General features: G+C 42.7%; 1 protein-coding gene across 1 annotated transcript in view; it reads left to right on the top strand.

Moving 5' to 3' along the window:
- The window catches only part of LOC134632687 (SH3 and multiple ankyrin repeat domains protein 1-like), a 45,964-nt gene extending 23,547 nt beyond the window's left edge, over nt 1–22,417 (top strand). Inside the window, exons 9-27 of the mRNA XM_063481421.1 lie at nt 138–254; nt 360–437; nt 585–651; nt 852–1,027; nt 1,149–1,279; nt 3,382–3,521; nt 3,831–3,944; nt 4,430–4,508; nt 10,229–10,311; nt 10,431–10,555; nt 11,327–11,462; nt 11,602–11,682; nt 12,283–12,309; nt 12,400–12,456; nt 13,150–13,271; nt 15,601–15,727; nt 15,817–19,051; nt 19,149–20,045; nt 20,327–22,417. Coding sequence (XP_063337491.1) covers nt 138–254; nt 360–437; nt 585–651; nt 852–1,027; nt 1,149–1,279; nt 3,382–3,521; nt 3,831–3,944; nt 4,430–4,508; nt 10,229–10,311; nt 10,431–10,555; nt 11,327–11,462; nt 11,602–11,682; nt 12,283–12,309; nt 12,400–12,456; nt 13,150–13,271; nt 15,601–15,727; nt 15,817–19,051; nt 19,149–20,045; nt 20,327–20,378 — 5,844 coding nt within the window. The 3' untranslated portion in view covers nt 20,379–22,417. The remainder of the gene's footprint in view (nt 1–137; nt 255–359; nt 438–584; nt 652–851; nt 1,028–1,148; nt 1,280–3,381; nt 3,522–3,830; nt 3,945–4,429; nt 4,509–10,228; nt 10,312–10,430; nt 10,556–11,326; nt 11,463–11,601; nt 11,683–12,282; nt 12,310–12,399; nt 12,457–13,149; nt 13,272–15,600; nt 15,728–15,816; nt 19,052–19,148; nt 20,046–20,326) is intronic.
- The last annotated feature ends 2,223 nt before the right edge of the window (nt 22,418–24,640 follow it).

Raw genomic sequence — 24,640 nt, 5'->3', positions numbered from 1 at the left:
TGTCTTTCATTTTCTTCCCTATTCTCTTACACCATCTTCTCCTTATCCCGTTTGAAACCATTCTCTTTAGTCCAACTTGTGTCCTTCTATACTTTATAATACTGGGGATATTTCTATCATACTCTTGACATTAAAAGGCTTGCCAGAATGGCTTTGCACAACACTTGGAGCATCTGCTGTTTTATGGGGCAGACACCACTTCTCACAATGCCTCAGGGAACACTGCCCTTCACATTTCTGCCCTGTACAACAAGGCAAGTATGGCAAAAAGATCCCTTATTAAACTATTATTACCATAATGTTTGCTGTTATTTCTTCTACAGATGTTAACCAATTCCTTTTCCTCTCTGAATCATCAGGAAAGCTGCGTCCGTGTTCTTCTGTACAGGGGGGCGAATAAGGAGGCGAAGAACAAGCATGGTCAGACCCCGTTTCAGGTAAATTTTTTAAAAATTAATCCAGAGTTTTGAGGAACATGTTTTGCTTCTTTTTTATTATCAAGTCTGCAGAGTGAAATTGCATTTGTAGAGTAGCTTTGACCTGCTGGAACAAATAATATTTCAGTTTGTCTTCGTTGTTTGCAGCTAGCTGTTTTGTCTGGTCATTTTGAACTCGGGGAAATTATCAAAAACCACAAAGACTCTGATATAGGTAAGCTTCCCTGGCAACTGTTTCTTCTGCAGGGACTTTCAAGCATCACTTCCCAACACCTGTCTGCCTTGCTCTTTCCCAAATATATAATCTCCTTCCCCTAACAATGTACCTGTTTTCTCCTTCCCTTTCATCCTGTCACACCTCACATATTCACCTGTACCATCACTCCAAACCTCTGCATCATGTCATGTCTTCAGTGCCGTTTTTGGAGTCACCAAAGTTTGTTCCAAAGCGAAAAGAAAGTTCCCACACACTGCCCCTCCCTTTGCTTCATTCCCACCCCCTACTGCGTGCCAATAGTGATAACACCATGACCCAGTCTGACCCTCTGGCCCTGCCCAACAAGGCTGCGACCAATCCCAACCCAGGACAGGTACTGTCCAGCATTAGGTGGATGTCCATGTTTTGACCTTTTGTAATAGTAGCTCGCTTGATGATTTCTCATCATCTGAAATGATCAATACTGACGTTCTCCGTGGGGCTGTTTTTTGCAGGGTCATCGCAGGGCCTCAGTGGGTATGAGAAGCTCCAGCAGCCCCAGAACTCGTACCCGTTCACCCTCCAGAGGGAGAGGAGGCCAAAGTGACACAGAGGAGAGGCACAGGCAGCCACGAGGCAGACAGGGGTAAAGAAGCCTGCTGGGATCTTAATCTGACTAGGTCCTTTCAGGCCATCCAACAGTAGGAAGTCAGTCATCTCCAATTATCATTAGCTGCATGCAAAGAAATTACTATTTATGTCTCAGATGCATACCATTTACTATTTGCAATTGCAAGAAGGTCACATTTGTTCATATGTGGTATAAATCGGCGTTTTTGTGTAAACAAAAGAAATTTAGGATACATTCACTTTACCTTAAAAAAGAAGGTTTAAAAATGTAGGTTTAAAAATAAGAAAAATTATACACAAAAAAGACTTAGATAGGCACACAAGTTCTTTATGTTATGGTTAGCAACTATATAAGAAACTAACAATCTCATGATGTTAATGTGTGCATATTTACTATTGTCTATATTTACCTCCACTAAAGAGGTTATGGCTTTGGTAGCATTGCGTGCGTGTCATTTATTTCTGTCTGTAAACACAATAAAGCGAAACATTTTGCATGAATTATGATAAAACTTTGTAGGGATGTAGAGTGGGGTCACATTACAATTCATTATAAAACTTAAAACTTAGAAACTATCATTCTAATATAATAAATGTGTATTGTCAACATACCAAAAGTAACATATAAAGATTTAAAATATCATGTTACATTTGACCTCCGACCTCTCTTTCAAGGTCAATAAATTGATCTGAAGATCAAAGTGATAATAATGCTATATAGAGCTATTATAAATTATGTGTCTTACTTCATTGTTTGTATTGACAACATAGACAAATAGGGATTCTAAATCTCACCTTACTTCAAACTTCTGACCTCTTCCTTAAGGTCAAATAAGGTCAAAGTTTCATAAAATGTTTTTTATCTTTAAAACTGTGCTTCAAATTCTACTGCCTTTGTTTGTACTAACAACACTTAGGAAAGGATCCTGTTACATGGGGATTCTAAATATCTATCTCTAATATCTAATTAAATAAATATAATAAGTATAAATCTAAATTTCATGTTTTATTTGATCTCTGATCTCATATTTACACTTCACATTATTTTCAGTTGACCTCAAAATGTGTCATAACTTTAAAGAAGGTACTGTCAAGAGAAAGACAATGAGCTCCCAAGTTAGTTAGAAATATTTCTACCATGACCTGAATCACTGAGAACCTACACAGACATTCTTTAGTACAATACTAAAGTATTGTACTAAAGAATGTCAATGTCCTTGCGATTTTTATTGCACTAAAAACTACTTAAAGTATGTTTAAAAAATGAAATGAATAGATACAAAATACAATACCATTCCCTTAAAAGTGAATGCTGCCCAGAGAGTGAGCTGTCTTGGCGGAGGTTTGTACTCTTGTTTAATTTGTGTGAACTAAAAATAAGTTCAGCAGCATCCCATTAGAACTGAATGTATTTTGCTGGTAACTAACCAGTACTGACCAATATCATAAACTGGTGTTATAATGAGCCCTGCCAGACTAGCGACCTATCCAGTCTGTACCCTGCCTCTCATCCTAAGGCAGCTGAGATAGGCTCCAGCATGACCCTGAATTGGATAAGTGGAAGAGGATGGATGGATGGCTGGATGGATGGATGGATGGATAATTATTAGATGTGCTTAATCATTCATTCTATTTTGGCCTAATCCTTCCAACATCAGAAATGTTGATCGAGTCAAAGCAGTGACTCAACCACTGGACAAAAATGAAAGAATAAATCCCTGGTGATAAGAAAAAATTAATAGTACTTGATGCATGTGATGTGTCAAATTCTGAAATATAGTGACAGAAATTTATGAAGTTAAATGTTATATATATATATATATATATATAACTAATATCATTAGTTTTGTGCAAAATGAAGGGAAGGAGCTGGTTTTGTTGACTGAAATTGTCAGAACTTTCTCCAGTATGCACCTGTCATGCTAAATGCTAGACGCTGTTGTGTAAATACACCAGCACAGAATAAAATCTTACTGTTGGTATGACAGATTAGCATGACTCAGCTGTCTCTGATGTGGCCTGACAGGCTGTATGTTGTCTCATTTGTTTTTCCACAGTGTGCCACTCAGTCTTATCTCTTGGTTTTCTAATGCACTCACTGCACTTGTCTCTCTGCAGCGCGACCTCGGCGGGCGGCGGCGGGGGTCAGATGAAGCGCATGTACAGCGCAGTTCCAGGACGAGTGTACGTGGCCACTCGTGCCCACTCTGCCAGTGGAGACCGAGAGCTCTCGCTGAACAAGGGGGACAAAGTCAAAGGTGAGAAAAGCCCAGAATTTTCACATGCTGAACAATTTCTACTCTGCTGACAGAAGTTAACTAGTGGAATCGTGTCATGTTATTGTTTAACAGGGCAATATTTGAGTCCTAGATAATTCTTTGTTATGTAAATTTCTAGTCATGCTGCTGCGATATAGTTTACTGAATAAAAATTTAGGCTGTTATTTAGAGGAGATGTAGATGAGAATGTAAGAGGTTTGCCAAAAAAAAAGTGAAATGAGAAGGATCAGCATCCCAGTTCATCACAACAAAAATGTATAAATATTTCTGTCCTTTTGTCTGTTTCAGTGTTAAGTGTAGGAGAGGGTGGATACTGGGAGGGAACAGTGAAAGGACGCACTGGCTGGTTTCCTTCGGACTGTGTGCAAGAGGTACCGGCTCCCAGCAAAGACAATCGACCAGGTGAGATAAGCACCAAATTGAATGTTCTGGAGACTGATTGTAAAGCTAACATACAGCAGTGCTGTGCCTGATGGGAGAAGACAATTACTCATTCATGTTAAGTATGTCAAAAGGTGGGTTAACAAGACACACACACGCACATATGGATTAGTGAAGGGACAAGCTGGAAAACGGGTTCCTTAGACTGGAATTATCTTTTAAACTGTTGTAACACCCACATGTCACACTCATGTTCAGTAGTTGGTGCTTTCGGTAACAACCAGTGCTACATTCATGTGCAGCAGAGTTATTCACTTGTCTTCTATTTTCACAGCTGCTCACACAAGAAGCAAACCATATGCCACGCTGAAGAGACAAAAACAGGGTGTAAATGCATTTGACTGCTGACGACACAACACTTCAGCACAAAGACAGAGAAGGTGTCATGGCGGTAGCTGAATGTTTGAATTGGACATATGTTTTGCCTGCATGTGCCTTCCTTGCAGAGACGCGCAGCGAGAAAGCCAAGAGGAAGCTCTTCCGTAACGTCACCGTTGGAGCCTACGATGGCACTGATGGCCCCAGGTACAAAAAAAAATGCTGCTGTGACTTTCATATTCTGTGCAAAAAGGGTAGTAGTCATTAAGCGAGATGGGGTGGAAAGTGCTTTAATCTATCAGGAAATCAAGTCTTAAAATCAAATTGTGGTGTTTAATCTGGATTACACTATCCTTTTACTCTTGGATGCTACTAGAGTAGCTTTGCTTGATTCAAAGCTCAAAATAATCCATATTTATCCTATTCAGGGTCTTGTTCCAGCACCTCAATTCATCCATTATCTCAAACAAGCTCCTTTAAGGCCTTTTTGAGCCAACTTTCTTCTGATTTGCTGCAAAAGAAAGTGGGTGGGTGACACTTTTGTGCTCAGAGCCAGAGCTGTGTGCCTCAGATGACCATATTGGGGTTTTCTGATCTCAATGATCTAATCTAGATCCAAGAGTAGAGAAAAACTTTATAACACAGAGGAGTAGAGCAGTCTGAAGTCAGAGCTTTTGGCTCATATGGATCAGAGCACATATGTTATATGGAAAAAGCGACCTGCAGATTACACCTACAGGAGCTGCTTAGCCATGAAAACCCATGCTACGAAGCTCCAAGGGTAGACTGATGTGCCTATGTTAATGCAAGAGAAGGTTTGGTACTCTGCAGTTATAATGCAGTTACAGCATATGCGTGTCAGCACTCGGTGACCCCGGTCTACAAATTTACGTTGCTGTGGTTCTGAAATGCACACTCAAATTCAGCAGACTGTGTGGTTTGGTGTGGCAACATTAATGAAATCACCTGAGTTCAAAGATTAACAGGTGTGGCCTGATGCTGTTGTCCATATTTTGTATGCTGACCTTATTTTTAGATCTTGGGTGATACATAATGTGAGCATCAGTCATTGTAAGAGTTTATATATGACAGAAAATAACAAAATGCATAATACGTCCACTTTAAAGTCTAAAGTGCTGTAAATTTCAAGTTGATAGTGTTTATTCTGAGCTGTCCCCAACCTCCCACAAAGTGCATGCTGGTTTTAGGAAACAGAAAAAAAAATTAATAAAATAATATTAATCTAATCCTGATTGGCTACAGCCTCCGACGTGGCTCTAGTTGTGGATTGCCACTTCAGTGTGGGCAGCAAGCAAACTGTTGCAAGGCAAGACTGTGAGGCCGGTCTAGGTGATTGAAACAGTCATCACAATGCTGTTTTATAGTTAAAGGGAGGTTCTTATGCGCGAAGCATGTGTGCACACTTGTTTCCCCTGCTGTGCTTTCACGCCTTCCTGCGTGCTGTGTGTTTAGTGTGTGTGCGTCTGTGTGTGTCAGTTCTCAGCAGTTTTCTGCCGATCCTGAACAGCACTTGTTCTCCATTGTGCTATGTGAACGCGTCAACGCTTAAAAAGAACAAAGAGCAGCCGTGTCATTTTTTAGCTCTGCCCCTTTTTAACTCCACGACACGAATGCGTTTGTCTCTTTGATTCTTCCATCCACATACTCTTGTTGCTCACATTCACTGAGAGCAATAACGCTGTAATAAAGGAAGAGTTTCTTCTGAAGCAGCAACCTCATCCCTTGGCATCGAAGGTTGTGTGTTGTGAAGCTGTGTATGTTTGCTTAGAGTTGGTGTGCATGTGAATGTGAAAATGCCTACGTCTTTGAGTGTACATACATCATTCTGCTGATGAGTCATGAGGAGGCTGAAGCACCAAGTGCTGGTTAGATCCCTGGGCTACAGCGAGAAGGACTCACTGGTCCCCCGTCTCGGGGTTTTATAGCTGCTAACGCATTACAGCTGACATTGCCCTTGTGCTGAGCAGATTTCAGTGTCATTCAAAAAAAAAAAGGAAAAAAAGGAGGCATTCGCTTTAATCCAGATGCGCTTGTGTTCCAAATGGAAATAGCAGCCACTGGGGTTACATTACCTATGCTAAGTTGGTTAAGCGTAATTGCAGAGCTGTGGTGAAGTGGTGCTCAATTAAGAGCAAGGTGATCCGGAGCATGTTCTGTCACTGCAGCTGGGCATTTGGGAGAATGTCAATTACTATTTCAGAGCGAGATGGAGAGAGGGAGAGTGTTTGTTAGCCTGTGTGGTGATGACAGCTCGGTTTTAGAGGATAGGAGGGAGTGAGAGCAAAGTTGGCAAATGTGTGCAAGATCAAATCCAGGGTGGGAATCAGCTGTTAGCATATCTGTGATTTACCAGTTAGTGGATGTGAAAATGCAAGCGCTGTCTCTCCCCGGTGTTGCCTCACATTTGTACCCATCCCCCGCATCCCCTCCCCACAAACCCAGCTCTCCGTCTCCCCCTATTTAAAAACCAAACCCTCTTCTTGCCATCCACCAGCACGCACACACACATACACACACACACATACACACACAGACACACACACAGACAATACATCCTTTCCCTTTTGTGATAGTCACTGGTACTCTCTTCATCTCTCCCCATCTTTCTTACACATTGTCTTTCTCTTGTCTGAAGTGCACAGGGTGCAGATCATCGCACTCTCTCTCCCTTCTCATCCCCCACCTCTCTCGCTCGCTCTCTCCTCGACTCTCGCGGCTCTCTCCGGCTGAGCTCTCGCTGGAAGACCGGGAGGAGGAGGAGGGAGGCAGGAGGAGGAGGAGGGAGGAGGAGGTGGTGGAGAGCGCGCGAGAGAGGAGGGGGGGACATGGCAATGGGGGGTTGCGGAGAGAGAGATTTCTCTCTCTCCCTCTCTTCTTCGTGGCCGTCACTGGGCCCCAGAAACAGGAGCGTGTGGTTCATTTACAGGTAGCGGCTGTTTCCTCATTCATTGGCTGGCTATGGATGTGAGGAGAGGACAATGGAGAGAGGGGAGAGGTAGATGATGCTATTGAGAGGCCGTGCCTTTTCAAAGACAGACTAATAATGTTTTCTGTGTGTGTGCCTCTTTGAGTGTGCGTGTGCGAATATGTGCGTGTGCGTCTTAAATCCGTGTTGTTCCTATGCATGTGTATATCTGTGGTACAGAAGTGGCTATTGAATGGAGACTATGCAGCATGTTTATTTCTGTGTCTTCCTCCCGTGCGTTTTTGAACACTGTGTGTGTGTGTCTGTGTGTGTTTGTGTGTGTGTGTTAGTGCATGAAAGAGAGCACATATTGATGCATTTCAGTCAGACAGTGTGGGTGTATTTCATTCTCTTTGAGTCATGATTTCTGTAAGCAGATATTTTTAATTCACCAGGACTTCCCATACATTTCTGTTGCTTTAAAAACGCCATTGTCACATCCCATATCATTTTTTCAATGTATCTCACTGTATCATTAGAGACGTGTGGTATTTTTACTGTACTGGGAAAGTCAGTAAATTGAAAGAGTGGTTTTTTTTTTCCTCTAATGTGGGAAAAGCGGTCATTTCTCTGCATGTTTGTGTGTGTGCGTGCTTTTTTCTTGATGTGAGAATGCATGCGACTATATACAATGAATCAAATATATGTGGCTTTCACATATAAGTGTGTATGTCATAGCGCTCGCTGTGGGAGTGTCTCTCCTGCACATTTATCTGTGCGCTTTTCATCTGTCTACCATGTCTCCATCCACGGTGTGTGCGTGTGTGTGTGACTAAACATCTGTCAAGTGCTTCACTTGTGATGTGTGGGTAATGTCTCCACATAAGCTATGTATTTGCATGTACATTCAGCAGGTGAATGGTTAAAAAAGCTCCCTTTTTTCTCAGTGATTGTGGATAGAAGAGAGGATGACTCAGGAGGGTACATAATAACTCTAGTCTCTAGTAGGCTTACAGCTTTATTCCAGCCAGTTCACTGAGAGTGTGCCCTGCTAATTAACCAGGGACGATTGTGCTTTTTATGGTCCTGCTTGGCTGGGCCATGGTGGACTCTGTAGCAACAGATGAGTTACACAACTTTGCATACGTAAAGGGAATCAGGTGTGTTACTGTAAGCCAGCAATGCAAATTAGAAACCCCCAAAAGACCAATAGTGGCCGTGCCCCCCCTTCCCCGTTATCCTTATACAAGTAGATGGATGAAGAGCCCGATGGATCTGTCCACCCACTCTGTGTTACTTTGATCCTCAGAGAGGGAAGGCATGATGGAGGACAGGGTGAGAGAAAAAGGAATGAGGTGTGAGGAGCAGATGGCTGGAAGGCGGCTGAGCGTTGGCGAAACAGTAACATTGATGGAGAACACACAAGGGATGGACCTCACTAGGGGAAACTAGCGATCGTCTGTTCAGTGCTAAAGTTACAGCTTCATGTCAAAGTCTGGATCCTCGGGCCCGTCAGCCAACGCTCATGAGTCCACTGAACCCGGGTTACGCAGGCACAGGCAAAACATTGTTTGCGGGGTTATATGCATAAGAACCGAGTACTGAGAACTCGCCAGACATTTAAAAAAAACGCACACACAAAAAACCCCCACCACATCTGCTGCCTAAAACCTAAAAAATATTTTACATTTTGTCCTTTTTTTCATGGTAAATTATTTTTCATGCGTCCCTTGTGAAGGCAGAGTTAGTGTGCAACCTTGTAGCCAAAAAAATCCTACCTCTAGTCAGTACTTATCATGTACTTCTCATGAAATAAATAGACAGTTTATTTTAACTTCCCATTTAAAAGAAGGATGAACGAAACAGCTTATTTCCAGGAAAAAAAAAATCTGTCCTTGAGCCTACCCGGAGCAGTTTTAGTGTATGTTTTGGCAGTCAAGCTATCACTATAAATAAGGACGATTCTTCAACCAGGCTACACTTCCTGTTCTCTCACTGTTCTGCCATTTTTTTTTCTTTGGGAAATCAAATCCTTTGATTTGATTTCCGTTGGAGTGTCAGTTTGAGTTAACTCAAGCAGCACAAACTAACACAAAAAATGAGCTGCCTGTGAAAGAAATATCTGGAATTCCTCTTTAATCATACAACTCTGCTCAAGCCCCGGGCTCTCTAGCAGGGGCAGGGTGAATTGACATTGTTAGAAAGTCAAGTCCAGAAATGACTCATGAGATGTGGCTGTGTGTGGCAGTGGGGAGTCCATTTAACTGGCCCTGTATTAGAGAAAGTGTTGTAAAGCAGCCTGGCCAAAACGTCCCAGACATGGTAATAGAATAATGAAGGAGCTTGCTGAGCCACTACTCAAGCCGTCTCATAATAAGATTGCATCACCAAAGTCTGTGATCGATGTTTCTGTGTTCTCGGACTGTAGTCTTTGAGCAAGAGGAGCTGTTTGTGGTGGTGGGGGGTGGATTAGAGGCCCGTCTGACTTCTTGTACATAATTTGAAGTGTCATGTATGACCGGTAGTGGTTGCGCAGGAGTCGGTGAAGCAGTATCCTTGCAAAAGCTGCCAGAGGCAGTGAAAGCTAATGCAGCGATTTGGGTGCATTTGGAAGTTTCCATTATCAGTGGATGTGCACATTTTTCTAATGTGCTGTTCCCCCTGGCCCAGTGCTTGTCAGCTCTAGCTGGATTACTCCATAGTATGGAATGTCATCTCATATACAATTCCTCCCATTGTGACACTAACTGTATCCCCGCCATCAACCCTCTTTTGTGCACCAGAGCTTTTTGTATGACATCCACAAGCCCAAGTATCTTTTGCTGCAGTGTGATTTCAGAATGTGTTGCAGTATAGCTGTTTTCCACATTTAGAAGATGCATTAATTGCATGACCGTAACACTTTTCTTCTACTAGACAATCATATCTTCATCTCCAACTCTCTCTTTTTTTTTCCACCCCGTCCCTTCATTTCATATACCCGTTCTCTACTTTTTTCAAGTGACTACATCATTAAGGAAAAGACTGTGCTCCTACAGAAGAAAGACAATGAGGGCTTTGGGTTTGTACTCAGGGGAGCCAAAGGTGAGCCTCTTCTCAAAGTTCATCACGTATTGCCAAGGATTTCTAAGTCTCAGTTACTGCATAATTATCAAATTCATGCCCTTGTTGTGGCGAACCTCTTGTTTTGTTATCATCTACAGCTCAGACTCCCATAGAGGAGTTCACTCCAACGCCAGCATTCCCCGCGCTGCAGTACCTGGAGTCTGTTGATGAGGGGGGCGTGGCGTGGAGAGCGGGCCTGAGGATGGGGGACTTCCTCATCGAGGTAACCGGCACGCTAACTGAAGCTTTATTTTTACTTTCAATTCAAGACCTATGAAGAAAGAAGTAGTTTTGTAAAACAGAAACTGGGGTCATATGTTCATGTATTATGCAACAAACATAGAAACATAGGAAGCTGCAGGAAACACGTTACAACTGTGTTGTTGTTGTTTTCTTTTAAAAATGCTAATGCTTTCTTCACTTGCTGTTCAGTGATTGTATGTTCCTTTAATAATAGCAAAAATAGACAATAAAGAAGACAGAGAATGGACAGGGTAAAGAGATTTGTGTGCACTGAAAATATGTGCAGGATATGATGCATTGATGCGATTATTTCTATATTTCTCCTAAATATATAATTTGCATTTTAGTTATGGTCATTTGAAGGCTGCTGTGCTTGTAGTTGCTGCAACTCTCTAGCCTTTAAGAGTTCCTGTATGTTCCCTTAAAACCCTGGCACTAAAAATGGTGACTGTCAAACCTTTGTTACAGCTGACAGAAGCTGTTCATTACTATTCAACCTAATATGAGTCACTTATATAGCTGCCCAAGCTTTTGTAACTGTTATTAAGTTGCAGCTTGACTTGCTGGTGCACCTGCCCAGAAACCAGTAAGATTTATGTTTTAAACCACACAAGAAAGCCAAATTGCCAAAGTGAACCACTGGGTAAGAGGAGACAATGCCTAAAGTGTGCACTCCAAACTGTCTCAGGTTTTTCATCCACTCTGTGCGACTAGAGTGGATTTTTCATTTTGTTCTGTGTTTTTCTGTCAGGTGAACGGCCAGAATGTGGTGAAGGTTGGTCATCGGCAGGTTGTCAACATGATCCGGCAGGGCGGCAACAGTCTCATGGTGAAAGTTGTCATGGTTGCTCGAAACCCTGAGCTGGAGGACACGGCTCGAAAGCGAGGTACGCCGTTTGCAGTCTGTGTTTGCCATGTGATGATTAAGCTGATTGCATGTTAACGTCAACCTGAAAGCCTGTTGCAATGGGTTGTATACAAGAATTCTAAACATTAAATCTGCATTTGGCTGGCTTCCCTTGGCAGCCCCACAGCAGACAAAAAGACTGACTCCTCCTGCCATTGCCCTGCGCTCCAAGTCAATGACATCAGAGCTGGAAGATATGGGTAAGACGAAAGAAGGGACAAAGCGCAAAAGCATGAGTTCTGGGGGTCACATTGAAAAGGCTTCTTCTGGGGTGGGTTAGCAGCTTTTCTGCAGGAGGATGGTATAGTACTGTGGTACTATTAAGGAAACACAGCATTAAATATTAACCAAGTTGATGCAGAAAGCCAAGAAAATTATCCAGAGTGGTGCATTTTTTTTCACTAGCAACAGCTTCATGGGAAGAAGTCTTTTGATTCATTTGCACTTATGATGTTAGCCATGAAGAAGAAAGGTGGCAATTAAACAGTGAGGTTAAGTGATATAAAAGCAACAGCATGTTGTAAAAATTATAGATTTAAAATGTCATTTGTCATAAACAGCTCTGTTTTCTCTCTTCTTTTCAAACCAAATGTGCTGCATGCAGTGGACAAAGGTGGGAGAATCACAGATTTGTGTGCTCTCATGCTCATTTCTGTCCCCATCAACATCCCTATCATCACATCAGCATTCACACCATCACATGTGTCTGAGTATGTACTTCATCTCTTCATCTGCTTTACACACTTTGCAGAAGTTCTAGTCATACCTAATTTCTCTTTCCCCAATTATGCGTGCAACAGCTGCCTCTCCGTGGAAAAAGAAAGCAGGTGAGTAACAGTGTTATCATCGCCCCTATCAGCCTCTGAGCTTTAATTAAAAATCAGTCAGTTTGATGTCTTTTTTGCTTATTTTTCCAGAGTACGAGTCCTCTCAGGGTCCTGATAAGAAGAGGACCGTCTATCAGATGGCTTTAAGTAAGAAATCACTCTCACTGCTCTTGTGATACTGTAAGGTGTTTAGATACGTTAAAGGTACAGTGCGTAGTTTTTTGAGGTTATTTGGTCTGTGATTATGACTTCCAGCAAACTGATATAGCTGCATCATAAACTGCTCATAGGAGCAGAGGCCATATTCTATACAGTGGCTGAGAAATACAGTGGCTCTTTCAAACTATATATGACCATTTAACATCTGTTCATGTATACTTTTATCATCATTTTTCGTATTATGTCTTTCTCCACCTCCTGCACCTCCTGCACCACTGGTCTCTCCTCCCTCACATCAAACCTCATCATCTGGATTGAAGTCACATGGAAATGTGCATAAACCTGCTTATCTATTCCCAGTAGTGTTGCAGTCACTTGTTGTCACCAGATTAGATATGTGAACCTCCCATCTCAGGGCTGCTGACAATGAGCCAGCTATACAACAGCAGCTCATTATAAGCTAACGTTATGCCAGCTAATGTTGGGCTGGAGTGTCCTAAAAATATATAGTACATTATAAAAGTTTGATTACATACACACTGTACCTTTAAGGACAGAGGAGTAGGATCACTGAAATCTTCCTTTAGCTTCTTTATTTACGGCTCTTCCACTACTCCTCTGTTTCCTTATGCCCTGACTTACGCCTTATGTCTTATGCCCTCTGCTCTGTCTGTGTTGTAGATAAACTGGATGAAATCTTGGCTGCCGCCCAACACACCATGACATCAGACAACCAGGGCCAGAGAGGTCATGGAGGCAAGAGGGACCGAAGCAAGAGTATTGTTCCCAATGTGTCCAAGGAGGTACTGTTGGGAATTGTCAGGAAATGGTCCTAGTTGAGGTCATTCCTGTAGCTGATAGATTTTTAAGCACATACATGTCAACAAGTTATTAAAAGGGGCCTTTAATGCTCATTTTGACCTTTGTTTTTTTTTTTTTAATCCTTTTTGTTATTCCTGGATTATACTAACATTGCTCTGCATGCATCACAGTTCATAAAAGAAAATCCTTTTCTTATACCAAGCTATTCCTATTGCCTCAATTGGACCCCACCCCTTTTAATTTTTTGTGGCACAAAATCAAAGATTTAACAAGATGCTGGAAATATTCCTCAGACGTTCTTCTGATGACCTCTGTTAGGTTACGTTTGCGTTTGTATCGCTTCAAAGCACTTCTCACCTGACTTGTGACATCAACAAGGCCCAGAGAAGTGCTGCTCAATGGATATTTTCTCTCACTTAAATCTCCTTTCTTCTCCATTCTGATGCCCAGTTTGACCTTCAGCAGGTTGTCTGGATCATGTCCATGTGCTTAAATGCACTAAGTTGCTGCAATGTGAATGGCTTGACCTCGAGTTAAGGAGCAATTTTGAATATAATCACCCCTCCTATCTTTATATTTTGCTTCTAAGGAGCTAGACTTTTTTGTCATTTTTCGTCATTTTTAATGAGCAGAACGAATTTTGAATCATATCTTTGTGCATTTTATTACTAACACACAAATTATCATATGCTCCCACTTGTTATGAATTTGCTATGAAAACTGTTTGTTTTTTTGTTTTTTTTTTAAAAAGAAGCGTCTCCTTAAAAAATGTAAAGAAACTGGACAAGTGGAGGACAAACAAAACTATCTACTGCACATAAGCAGTATCTAAAGCCCCTTTTCCGTTAGTACCTACTTGGATCGACTCGCCATAGCTCGCCATGACTCAGCTCGGGTCAACTGGTTTTCCATTACAATTGAGTAATACCTAATGTGCATGGACGTTGTCATAGCAACGCAACCAAGCATCCCGTGACGTAATTAATATGCGACAGGAACACTACAACAAGGGTGGATGTCAAGGTAAAATATACCCGCTGAAAACTGTGGCGAGTCGATCCGAGTAGGTACTAATGGAAATGGGGCTTTAAAGTCACCTAGGAGATGCATCTGGACCTTTAATTGTTCCATCTACTGTTTGCTGATCATCAGAAATGGTCTCAAGTTTTGAGGAAGGCAAATACAGAGAAAAGCTTGCGTGTTATGAATCCAAAATTGAAAATTCTGATTCGGTATGTATGGAGGAGATCAGGGAGCGGTACAACAGTGAGTGTCTACAATGGAGCCTCTGTTAGGATTTGGGGCTTTATTTCAGCCAGTGTTGTCTTGTCAAAATCGATGAAATTATGAATGCAGAAAAGTACCATCAGATTTTTCAGAATACCATCTGGAAAGCATCTGATTGCCAATTGCTTCATTTTTCAACATGAAAATGGGCCCAAACATACTGTCAATGCATACCTGGATAGGAAAACAAATTATAGAAGACACTCAGTCATGCATTGGATCCCCGAGGCCCAGACCTCAAGATGATCCCACAAGAAACCTTGAAAGAGATTGGAACAAAAAGTACCCAGCATCCAAAGAAGAGTTGTGAATGTCTTTTAAAAGCCTGGAGAACTATTCCTGAAGACTACTTAAAGAAATAACAAAAAAGTTGTTGAATACCGTGTTGGAGAACAAAGCTAATCATACTAAATGATCTTTCAAACTCATTAGAATTGTAGAAACTGTTTTCGCCTTCTTTACTGTATTTCCATCTATCGATTTATCGATCTTTAAATATATATAACTATATACACACACACACACACACACACACACACACACACACACACACACAAACACACACACACAAACAATTACTCAACAGCTATTTCGCCCTCTCAGATCTTCTCCACTGCTTTAGCACATACAGTATTTAGTCATGGAGGTGACTAATACCAACAAAAATAATTCAAATCTATAAACCAACTTGGTCTTTAGCTCTGTGTGTTCTCCTGCCCTCGCTGCACTTTAGAGAAAATGATTGACTATTGACCACCCACTCCAAAACATTTGTTTAGTGTGAGTCAGATTATGTCCATTCATCTATACTCTGCTGCCTAATGTACTGTTACTCAGACTTATTGTTTTTTCTGTATTAGATTATTCTGTATATATCTACTCAACAACAGCCAACATCAGTTTTATTTGATTATATCTAAATTCCTGTTGCATTTCTTCTCTTTATAGACCTCCTTCATTTTAAATTCTCATTCATTCTCTTTTACTTACTTTTCCTTTCTTTCTTTTTTTTGGTACCTGAAGCAACCATATGATCAGCAGTCATCACTGGCAATGGTACAAGGTGGACCTAGTTTTGACTACAACCAAGCTCATTTTCAACCAGGCCACGGTCCCCAGCATGCAGTCATGATGCGTCAAAAATCTATTGGTAATGTCAGTTCTTATTAAGAGATATCTGCCAGCTCAGTACAGCTTCTTCTTGTAAATGTTTCTAAATGTGTGTGATCTTCTTCTTAGGTGTAACAGAAGAGGAAAGGCAGTACCTTCATCCACCTGCTATGAAGTTAGCTCGCAGCCTGTCTGTGCCTGGACCAGAAGAAATCCCACCACCACCAAACACATCTGCTCCAGAGCCACCTTTATCTGCAGGCCCTCATCCGGGTAGAGGACCTGCCATGCCAATCCCCCCTGTATCTCAACCTCACTACCAGCTCCACTCTCAGCCAGGGCATCCTTCCCAAGCTGGCTGGGAGAGGGCAGGACCAGGTGTAATGAACCAGCAGGTCATGGTTCCCACCCTTCGGAGGCAGTCAGAAGGACTGTGCATCAGAGAGCCAGAGGCGCCCAGGAGAGGTGGTGGCAAGATGGGAGGATTAAGGAGAGGCTACAGCAGTGCTACACCCCCAACAAGTGCTAAGCCTAAGGCCCAACAACAAGCACCCCAGCATCAACCACCTGTGTCCAACCGGGATCAGAGTGGAGGAGTTGGCAGAGGGGTGGCAAGGAGGGGAGGACGGGGAGCTTTGATGAAACAGTCAAAAGTGGAAGATGGTCTGAGACAGCATCGAGGAAAAGGAGGTGCAACCAAAGAGAAGAGCTCTATCCCCATCCCCACCATCATTGTCAAAGCGCCCTCCACCAGTAGCAGTGGTCGAAGCAGCCAGGGTAGCAGCATGGAGGCTGAGCCCTCCCAAGATGTGGAAGACCAAACCTCTGGAGAGGCAACCCCAGACAGCCCTAATACTAGCCTGCCCTCACCACTCACCTCTGTGCCACCTCAACCTCCAACATCGACTTCTTTGCCTTCATCAACTGTTGCCCCTTCAGTTTCCTCACAGCATAACCTAGAAAACTTGGATTATAGTTCAGCATTTGGTACAGCATTTGCGGGTGGAGGAGCACGCAGGGAAAGGGAACGCTTTCGAGATATGAGGAGAAAGAGTGCTTCTTTCTTCCTCTCATCAGAGGAGGACATCCAAGGGGAAGCAGGAGGTGGAGCTGGAGAGGGAGGAGGAATACAAGGGGTGCGAATTCAGCCTTTACAGGGCTCACAAATGGAAGTGCCCACCCCTCGGCTTCGGCCTTCCAAGTCTATAGATGAAGGCATGTTTTCTGGAGACAACTACGTCAGCTATTCCAGCAGCATGCCCCCAGCTTTTGGCCTGCCTGAGTATTCTTCCCCTGCCCTCAATCAGGACGGCCAGCCTAAGTCAGCTCCCTCAATGTATGGAACCCAGCCTGCTACTACCTTCATTCACCCACTTACTGGGAAGGTTCTGGACCCCTCATCCCCTCTGGGATTGGCCCTGGCTGCAAGAGAGCGGGCTTTAAAAGATGATCGTAGAACACGACGAGAGGACAGACATTTTGGCCGGCAGCTTTCCACAGTAGGAGCCTTCCCCACCCCTGTTCAGACTCCAACGCCTTCTCTTTTTGCAACGCCAACGCAGTCGGCCTACACTTCTCCAGTATCTCTCCACCTAAGTTCCCCCACCACTACCACCTCTCCTGCATCTCTGAGCCGGCCACAATCACCAAGGATATTACGTTTGGGAGGGGGAGGTGGGGAGCGTGTGGAAAGAGAAAAGGAGGGAGGACCCAGGGAAGGTCTTAGAGTTCGCTTCTCTGAAGACAGAAACAGTCAATATTCAACCCAGTACTACCCACAAAGTCCCAGGGAGCGAGAAAAGGAGGTGTATGACAGCAGGCCTGCTCCACCCATACAGCCTCCTCCCCCACCAACTCAACCTGCCCCCCGCAGACCTTCCTTCCTTCAGATGGAAAGCACTCCCAACACCAGCTACATTCCTCAGTATACTGTCCCCACAGCCCCTTCACAAGCACACGAAGCAATGGAAGAAGCTAGGGCGGGAGCAGGTGGAAATTTAGGACTCATGGTTTTGCCTCCACCAGCTCCATCAATAGACGCAGATGATGAGTTTGTCTTCGCAGATCCCTTGCCCCCTCCTTTGCAGTTTGCTAATGGTAAGAATGAGAGGGTCCGGGAATTTTCTCAACATCGTCAACACCAGGGTCAACATTCTGTTTCTGCTGCTCCACCCGCCCCACCTCCTCCCCCATCCCCCAAGACCTCAAATCCTCCCCAACCCACTTCACAGGGTGGCGACTCAGCTACCTCCAGCCTTACTTCCTATGACAGTGAAGTGGCCAACCTCACGCAGTCAGCTCTCTCTCCATCTTATCCATCCCCACAGATCTTTCCCTCTGCCTCCACCTCCATTACCACCACCACCGCCACCTCTGCTGCTTCTCTGCCTCCTACATCACTGCACAGACCCCAGCCCATGTCCCATTCCCACCCCTATTACAGCAGCCCTAACGACCCCTCAATAGGTATTCATACCCCAGCACAGGACAGAGGGACTGCCACCCTCACCACTACCATGACCTATGCTACCACGACCATGACTGCAACTGCTGCTGCCACCACCACTACAACTTCTCCAGCATCCTCTGACTACAGTATGACTATGGCTGGGCCCAAGGCTGGCTTCACCACAGGGGGAAAAGCATCTGACCACACTCATCAGACTACTATTATACACAAGAGCGGAGACTGGCAAGAAGCTGTGGTGGATTCTGGAATTGAAGAGCTGGACAGTCACAGTAGCAGTGACCACCATTTAGAAATGCTGGGACTCTGTGGGCTAAGAGGAGAGAGAGGAGGGGTTGGAGGAGATGGGCGAGGAGGAGAGGGAGAGAAAGTCAGTGAACATCAGGATCCTTGCACAACCTACTCAGGTGGGCAAACATTTGAGGTGCACAGCGTGAAATTGGCAAATCCCGTGTTTCCGAAGATGACTCATTATAAGGAGGGCGGAGGGAGGGGCCCATCTGTAGCACTACGTAGGCAGAACAGCACCAATCCCGCTCCTTTGCAGTTACACAGACAAAACAACCCAGAAGACACCGGTATAGATGGAGGATTTTCAGATGAAAGGAAGCACAAACAGAGTCGATCCAAGATGGAAGACGGCTTCAGCTCTGCCCTGGCTGCCTGCTTAGAGAGGCCCATGGACACTCGATCGGTGGGCTGGAGTGACCTTGGAGAACACGAGCAAGCTGGAGTCCAGAGAGGCGGTTTGGTTTTGGATGGCCGCAGAATTCACTCACCTCTTTCAGGTGTGAAAGCCAGCATCATCAATGAACTAAGCTCCAAACTACAGCAGATGAGCAGCATGAAGAGCATGGATGAGTGGAGCCACACTCCAAAGTCTCCCACCATGCATAGGTTTGCTTATTTTCACCTCTTCTTGATATTATAACTAAATGAAAGGTATTTGATAGTGTGAATTACATTTTACAGGATAATTTTATTTGTCTTTTAGGTATTCAGCAGATTACAGTGATGCTTTTCATAGCCCTCCCACTGGACGCTCGACCTCACCGCTGCCCACTTCCTCCCCACAGCATCGCCAGACCCTGACCCCCAACCTCTCGGCAACACCTTCTGTCTCGCCCTCCCCTCAAGTCCCAGTTCAGCGCAACTGGACCCGATCCCCTTCTCCACAAATGCCCTCGTCCCCAGTTCATTCACATCCTCCCCATTCTCCAACCTACTGCCCATACCCAACATCACCTAAGCACAGGTCCAAGATGCGTAGACAGACTTTTGATTTTCCGTGCAGTCCTACTAAAGAGATGCGGTCTTCAGTCGCTCGACGTCGGGCTCCCAGCCCTCTTATCTATAACACTGAACAGCAAAGCCCCACCCCTCCCAGACCCTCCTCTCTCCCAATCCTTCCAAGCACACCCGTCTACAGCAACCCATTTGAGTTTCCCGGGCCCCTTACTCCTCCTTCTCCTGGCATCCCTCTAGGAGACGCCTACAAAGCTTCAACTCCTCCACTGTTTTCCCCATCTGGTGTGCCAAGTCCAAATCCCTTGCTTGTCTCCCGTTCACTCTCCCCCACTCATTTTCTCTCTGGAGCCTCTTCCCCCATGCATTTACCACCTAGCCCTTCCTGTCTCAACTATCCCCATCTCAATCCTCCTCCTCCAACTAAACCATTTGCCATCAAACCCCTACCCTACTGGACCAAGTATGACGTGGCCGACTGGCTGGCTTATCTGAATCTGGGTGAACACAGAGAGCGTTTTATAGACAATGAGATAGATGGATCACATCTGCCTTCACTCACCAAGGATGACTTCTTGGATCTAGGAGTGACACGTGTGGGGCATCGAATGAACATCGAGAGGGCACTGAAGAAACTCACTGACAGGTGAGGGAGGACTAATAGACTCTGGAAAACAGAGAGGCAACGAGGTCAAAAAGAAGTACTGGATGATGAAGGAAAGTCAAAGAGTCTCATTACTTCCATGCAAGTTAGCTCAACCATCCCCTTCCTTCATTAGAGGCATATAAATTGATAAGGTCATCGCATCTTCTCTCCATTCCCTTCTCTTTCACTTTAGTAACTTAGTCATATCAACCTTAGTCGTTCCATCTTTTTTAAGTTTCCACCCATTCTTATTCTTTGATTTGGCCTCCTTTTCTTCCCAGGCGGCTCTCTTCTCCTTTGCATGTCAGTACTTCTCCCCGAGACACAGACTGAGAGAATGAAGGTGTGATTCAAAGACGAAAAAGAGGGAAAGAAATGAAATGACAAAGATGATCAGTAACAGAAGATTTGCAAGAGAAGAACAGTGGACAACAACAGCTTGCGTTGAACTTGTTCGAATCCATGGATATGTGGAGAAACATGTTGTCTTGCACATTTGTTTTAGAACACTGGATTGAAATTTGTAGAACTATTGGTCAAAAGAGGTGATGAAGAAAATAAGAATTTCTAAAGATAATGCTTTTCATCTGAAAATATACTTTAAAACTTTTGATGGACAGGCATTTAATTAACACACCGTTTTGTGCTGTAAAAGAATAAACACACATACGCACTTGCACTCATATTCTCACACACACTGACAGATGGATTCTCACACCATCTGCTGCTTTGCAGCAATGAGAAAACTTGAGTCTGAGTTCAAAGAAAAAGTTGCAAAGTTGCTGCTTAAAGGGTGAAGCCCAATTAAATGTTACTGATTATGTCTGAGCCAGAAACTCTTGTAAAAGCAGAGGGCCATATCCTAACATCAGTTTTGTAGCTTTAAGCAGATCAGAGTATCGATGGCTGCGAGTACTGGAGCCAAAGTCACAATGTGGGAGAAAGGGGGTTTTTTTTGTAAATGATGATAGAAGAAAAGATAAACAACCACAGTACTGTTTTATATATTTGCCATTTTCCCCCAAAGGTTGCCCCAGTACGCTTTGTATGTATGTACTTTGCAAGCGCTAAATATATCTTCCATGTTAAACTGAATTCACTATTAGTAGAAACCATTTGTTTTGTACTAAGTGCTGATTGCAATCATTCATTTCAAACTGGTCAGGGTATTTCTAATTGTTGGAATCAAAGTTGTGAAAAACGAGGACAGAAATTTGAAAAACTGTTGTTGATAAATTAATCTTTTTATTGTTGTCTTGATTATTCTGCAGAAAGGAAATGGCATATTAGAAATGAAATGGTTAGCATGTCATTTCAAACCATGTTTCTTAGACTTTCTCGGTGTTTACTGGCCATAGCACAGGTCAAAGGGTGGCTCCATCCTCTACCATGCCATAATGTTGAACGCTCTCTCTCTCACACAGCAGGTGCAGTGATCAAAAAGGGCTTTTTACTGCTTCTGTCTGCCTGACGTCCTCAACCTTAAGCCTCTGTGAGTCTGTGTGTGTCTGATTTTGTGCGTGTGTGTCCATCTGCCTGCGTTGGTAGTCAAATGCTTTGCCCCCTGAGCCCCTTTCTTTCTCTAATGCCTTTTTCAAAATGTATTTATAATGCTCAGAAAGCATTGTTTATCTTTTCTCACCAGATGACAATCCAAATGTTTCACTGTTCCACACACATTACCCCTCAGAAAGAAAAGCTCTGACTCACTTTTAAAAGGGATTTTTCTGCGATAAACTTAAAATACTACGAGTGTTGCATAGAGGTGAACATGAACATCCTGGATTTTGTTTTAAACGTGCCAGTTTAGCCATTTGCAGTAAAATCAACTGTAAGGCAAAAACACATCATTTATAGCTCTGTATGTAATGATGATGATGGCAACGACAAAGATAACATATAAAAATATAGTATAATGAAGATTATAATATTAAGTATGTAAACATTTTAAGAATCTCCGTCTTCCAAATAGTGTGGGCAAAATTCTTTGAAGCTTTGTTTTGTTTATGGTTCATTTTGGGTTTTCTGTAAATGCTTTCTATACTGCTCGCCCTGTGGTGACCCCTGTGAAGCTGACACGTTAGTATACTGCATATTTTCTACATGTGAGTTTAAAATTACGGCTCTGTATTCTTATGACGAGTTGCTATCACATTATGGTCGAAAAGGAGAAAGGGTTGAGCAGTAGTGTAGAAAGCATTACATACTATGATTTAAAAGAGCATTTTAGGTCTAGTGAAATGCATAATGACTATGACTACATACAGTTTGAGCATAAGTATGCAGAGATAAAAGGTATATATAAATATATAAATATATATATATATAATTTTTGTTTTAAATAAAATACAGTATACTGGTAAACAACATGATAGAGGTACAACTAAGGTGTTGAAATAAATGCTAAAATAAACTATTGCCCTGTTGTGATTCTCATTTCATGTTGGATTCCCTCTTCTGACAGATTCACATAATGATCCAATTTCAAGTGCAGTGTTTGAATTGAGTCATTTGGCAGCAGCTCGTCTCAGCCCTAGGGTGGTTGAACACAACATTGTTTTCAGGTCCAGGATTGTTTTCCCATCAGGCTCAGTGAGCTAATAGGACAAAAGTTTAGAGCGCACGGATAAGAAGAAGATGAGATGGCTTGATTCAAAGCAAACACTGGCTGCATTCATGCAGCAAAACGAATGATGCCCATGAGGCATAAAGAACAATGCAAAACAACTTGAAAGAAATGACTGTTTTCTACCGTGGTGGTCAGTTTAAGGTTCATGGGAGAAAACTGTAAATGTAATCATGTTGATTTTTTTGTGCCAGTTTTTCAATTTTTTTCTTCTTTTTTTGTATTTCATTTTGTTGAGTTTTGCACACAATTAGGAAAACTACCAAGAATCGGTTTTCTTTGTGCCATAAAGCCACAACTGTTTTCTTCTCATGGGGATACTTTTAATCGAACTTATTCAATTAAATTTATTTTTTATAGCACCAAAGACGCTCCAAAAATATAAAGAAAAGACCAACAATCAGAGGACCCTCTTGAGCAAGAACATGGTGACAGTGGGAAGGAAAAACTCCCTTTTACAGGAAGAAATCTTCCATCAGAACCAGGCTCAGGGAGGCTCAGCAGGTCTTACCAACAGAAAAATTCAGGATATCCTCAACAACTCACCTCAGTTATCGTTGTCATCAGTCAGAAGTGAGCTTCACTGATTCATCAACTCATACTGACTCCTTTTATAGCCTCCTCCAGAGTAAATTGCCATGGACACCCAGTATATTGACAGCTGAGGTAAACAGTGGACTGACGCCGCATACTCACTACACATAAATGGTGGCCAGAGTCACTTATCCTGCAGTGGTCACCACAGTTGGATTTTGCACTTGAATTGAGAGAGTAAGTAAGAAGACAGAATTCAGTTGATTGCAATCTACTGACATCTAGTGGTGAGATTTTACACACTGTTAGCATCGTGAGATCTGGGACTGGAGGGAAAACAACAAAAATGGCTATGTCCATCTTTTATGTGCAGTCTTTGGTTTTCAGGTGTTTTTCATGGGAGGTCTTTTCGCCTTGTGAGAAAAGGACTTGCGGCTTTACAAACAGAGGAAACCAATTTTTAAAGGACAAGAAGGACTATATAAGTTATACTAATAAAAACTATTTTTTTACCAGGCTGTAAATATGCTTTATTCTAATGTAGATTTTAACATGGATACCTATTAAAACTGATTCAGTTTTAGAGACAGCTTCAAATAGCCCATCAAGGAATTACAGTTTCTGACAGCTCCTTGTTGGCTTCATGTTTCAGTCCCAGAGGCTACTACTTACTCACAACATGTGTAGTTTTAATAAGGGTTTTTCAAAGTTACTTTTCTTTACTGATATCTTCAAGTTCATTTTGCATAAGGACTGCATATCTGGTACAAATTAAAAGAGTAACCATCACATAACTGAGCAATCTTAATGGTGAAACAAGTCTTTAAACTTGTACTTAAAGCATGCAGAACACTGTTTCTGTTCTTCCTACAGATATTTTCTTCTTTGTTGCATTGTGTTGGTGTTGCTGTCCCTCAAAACACACTGGTTTAAGTCTCAGATAGCTTTTCAGTTGAGGTTAAATGTTCTTTGGGTGAAAGCAAAAGCACTTGTTCTTTTTTTCACTTGAATAACAGGATTTTTTCTTGAATTTGTCACCAATCTCTAATTTAATTTAAACTGTTTCTCCAAGGTCTGAAAAGTAATAGTAAATAGCATTCAGGTCTGTGATTTGGAAAATATATAATGGTCTTTAAATATTAAAATGTAATTTTCCATTGCTATGAGCACAATTACTATTCGCTTGGCTTGCATTGTCTCGAGGATGCAGCAGAAATCTTAGACGCTTACTCGGAAACCAGGACACACAAAGTCACAAACTCTATTACTAGAGACATCTACCAAGTGAGAAAACTAACGCTTTCACAGTTTGGACACAGTGACCCCTAAATGTTACTTATATACCCTGGAAAGAACTTTTTCATGACAAGATGTCATGAAAAAGTTCCTGGATTTTTTTCTCAAAAAGACTTTAATGGAAGTCCCATTCTAACCA

This window comes from Pelmatolapia mariae, linkage group LG8, assembly GCF_036321145.2.
Source record: "Pelmatolapia mariae isolate MD_Pm_ZW linkage group LG8, Pm_UMD_F_2, whole genome shotgun sequence".
In the NCBI taxonomy this organism is placed as follows: Eukaryota; Metazoa; Chordata; class Actinopteri; order Cichliformes; family Cichlidae; genus Pelmatolapia; species Pelmatolapia mariae.
This window is presented reverse-complemented; position numbering and strand designations above follow the sequence as displayed.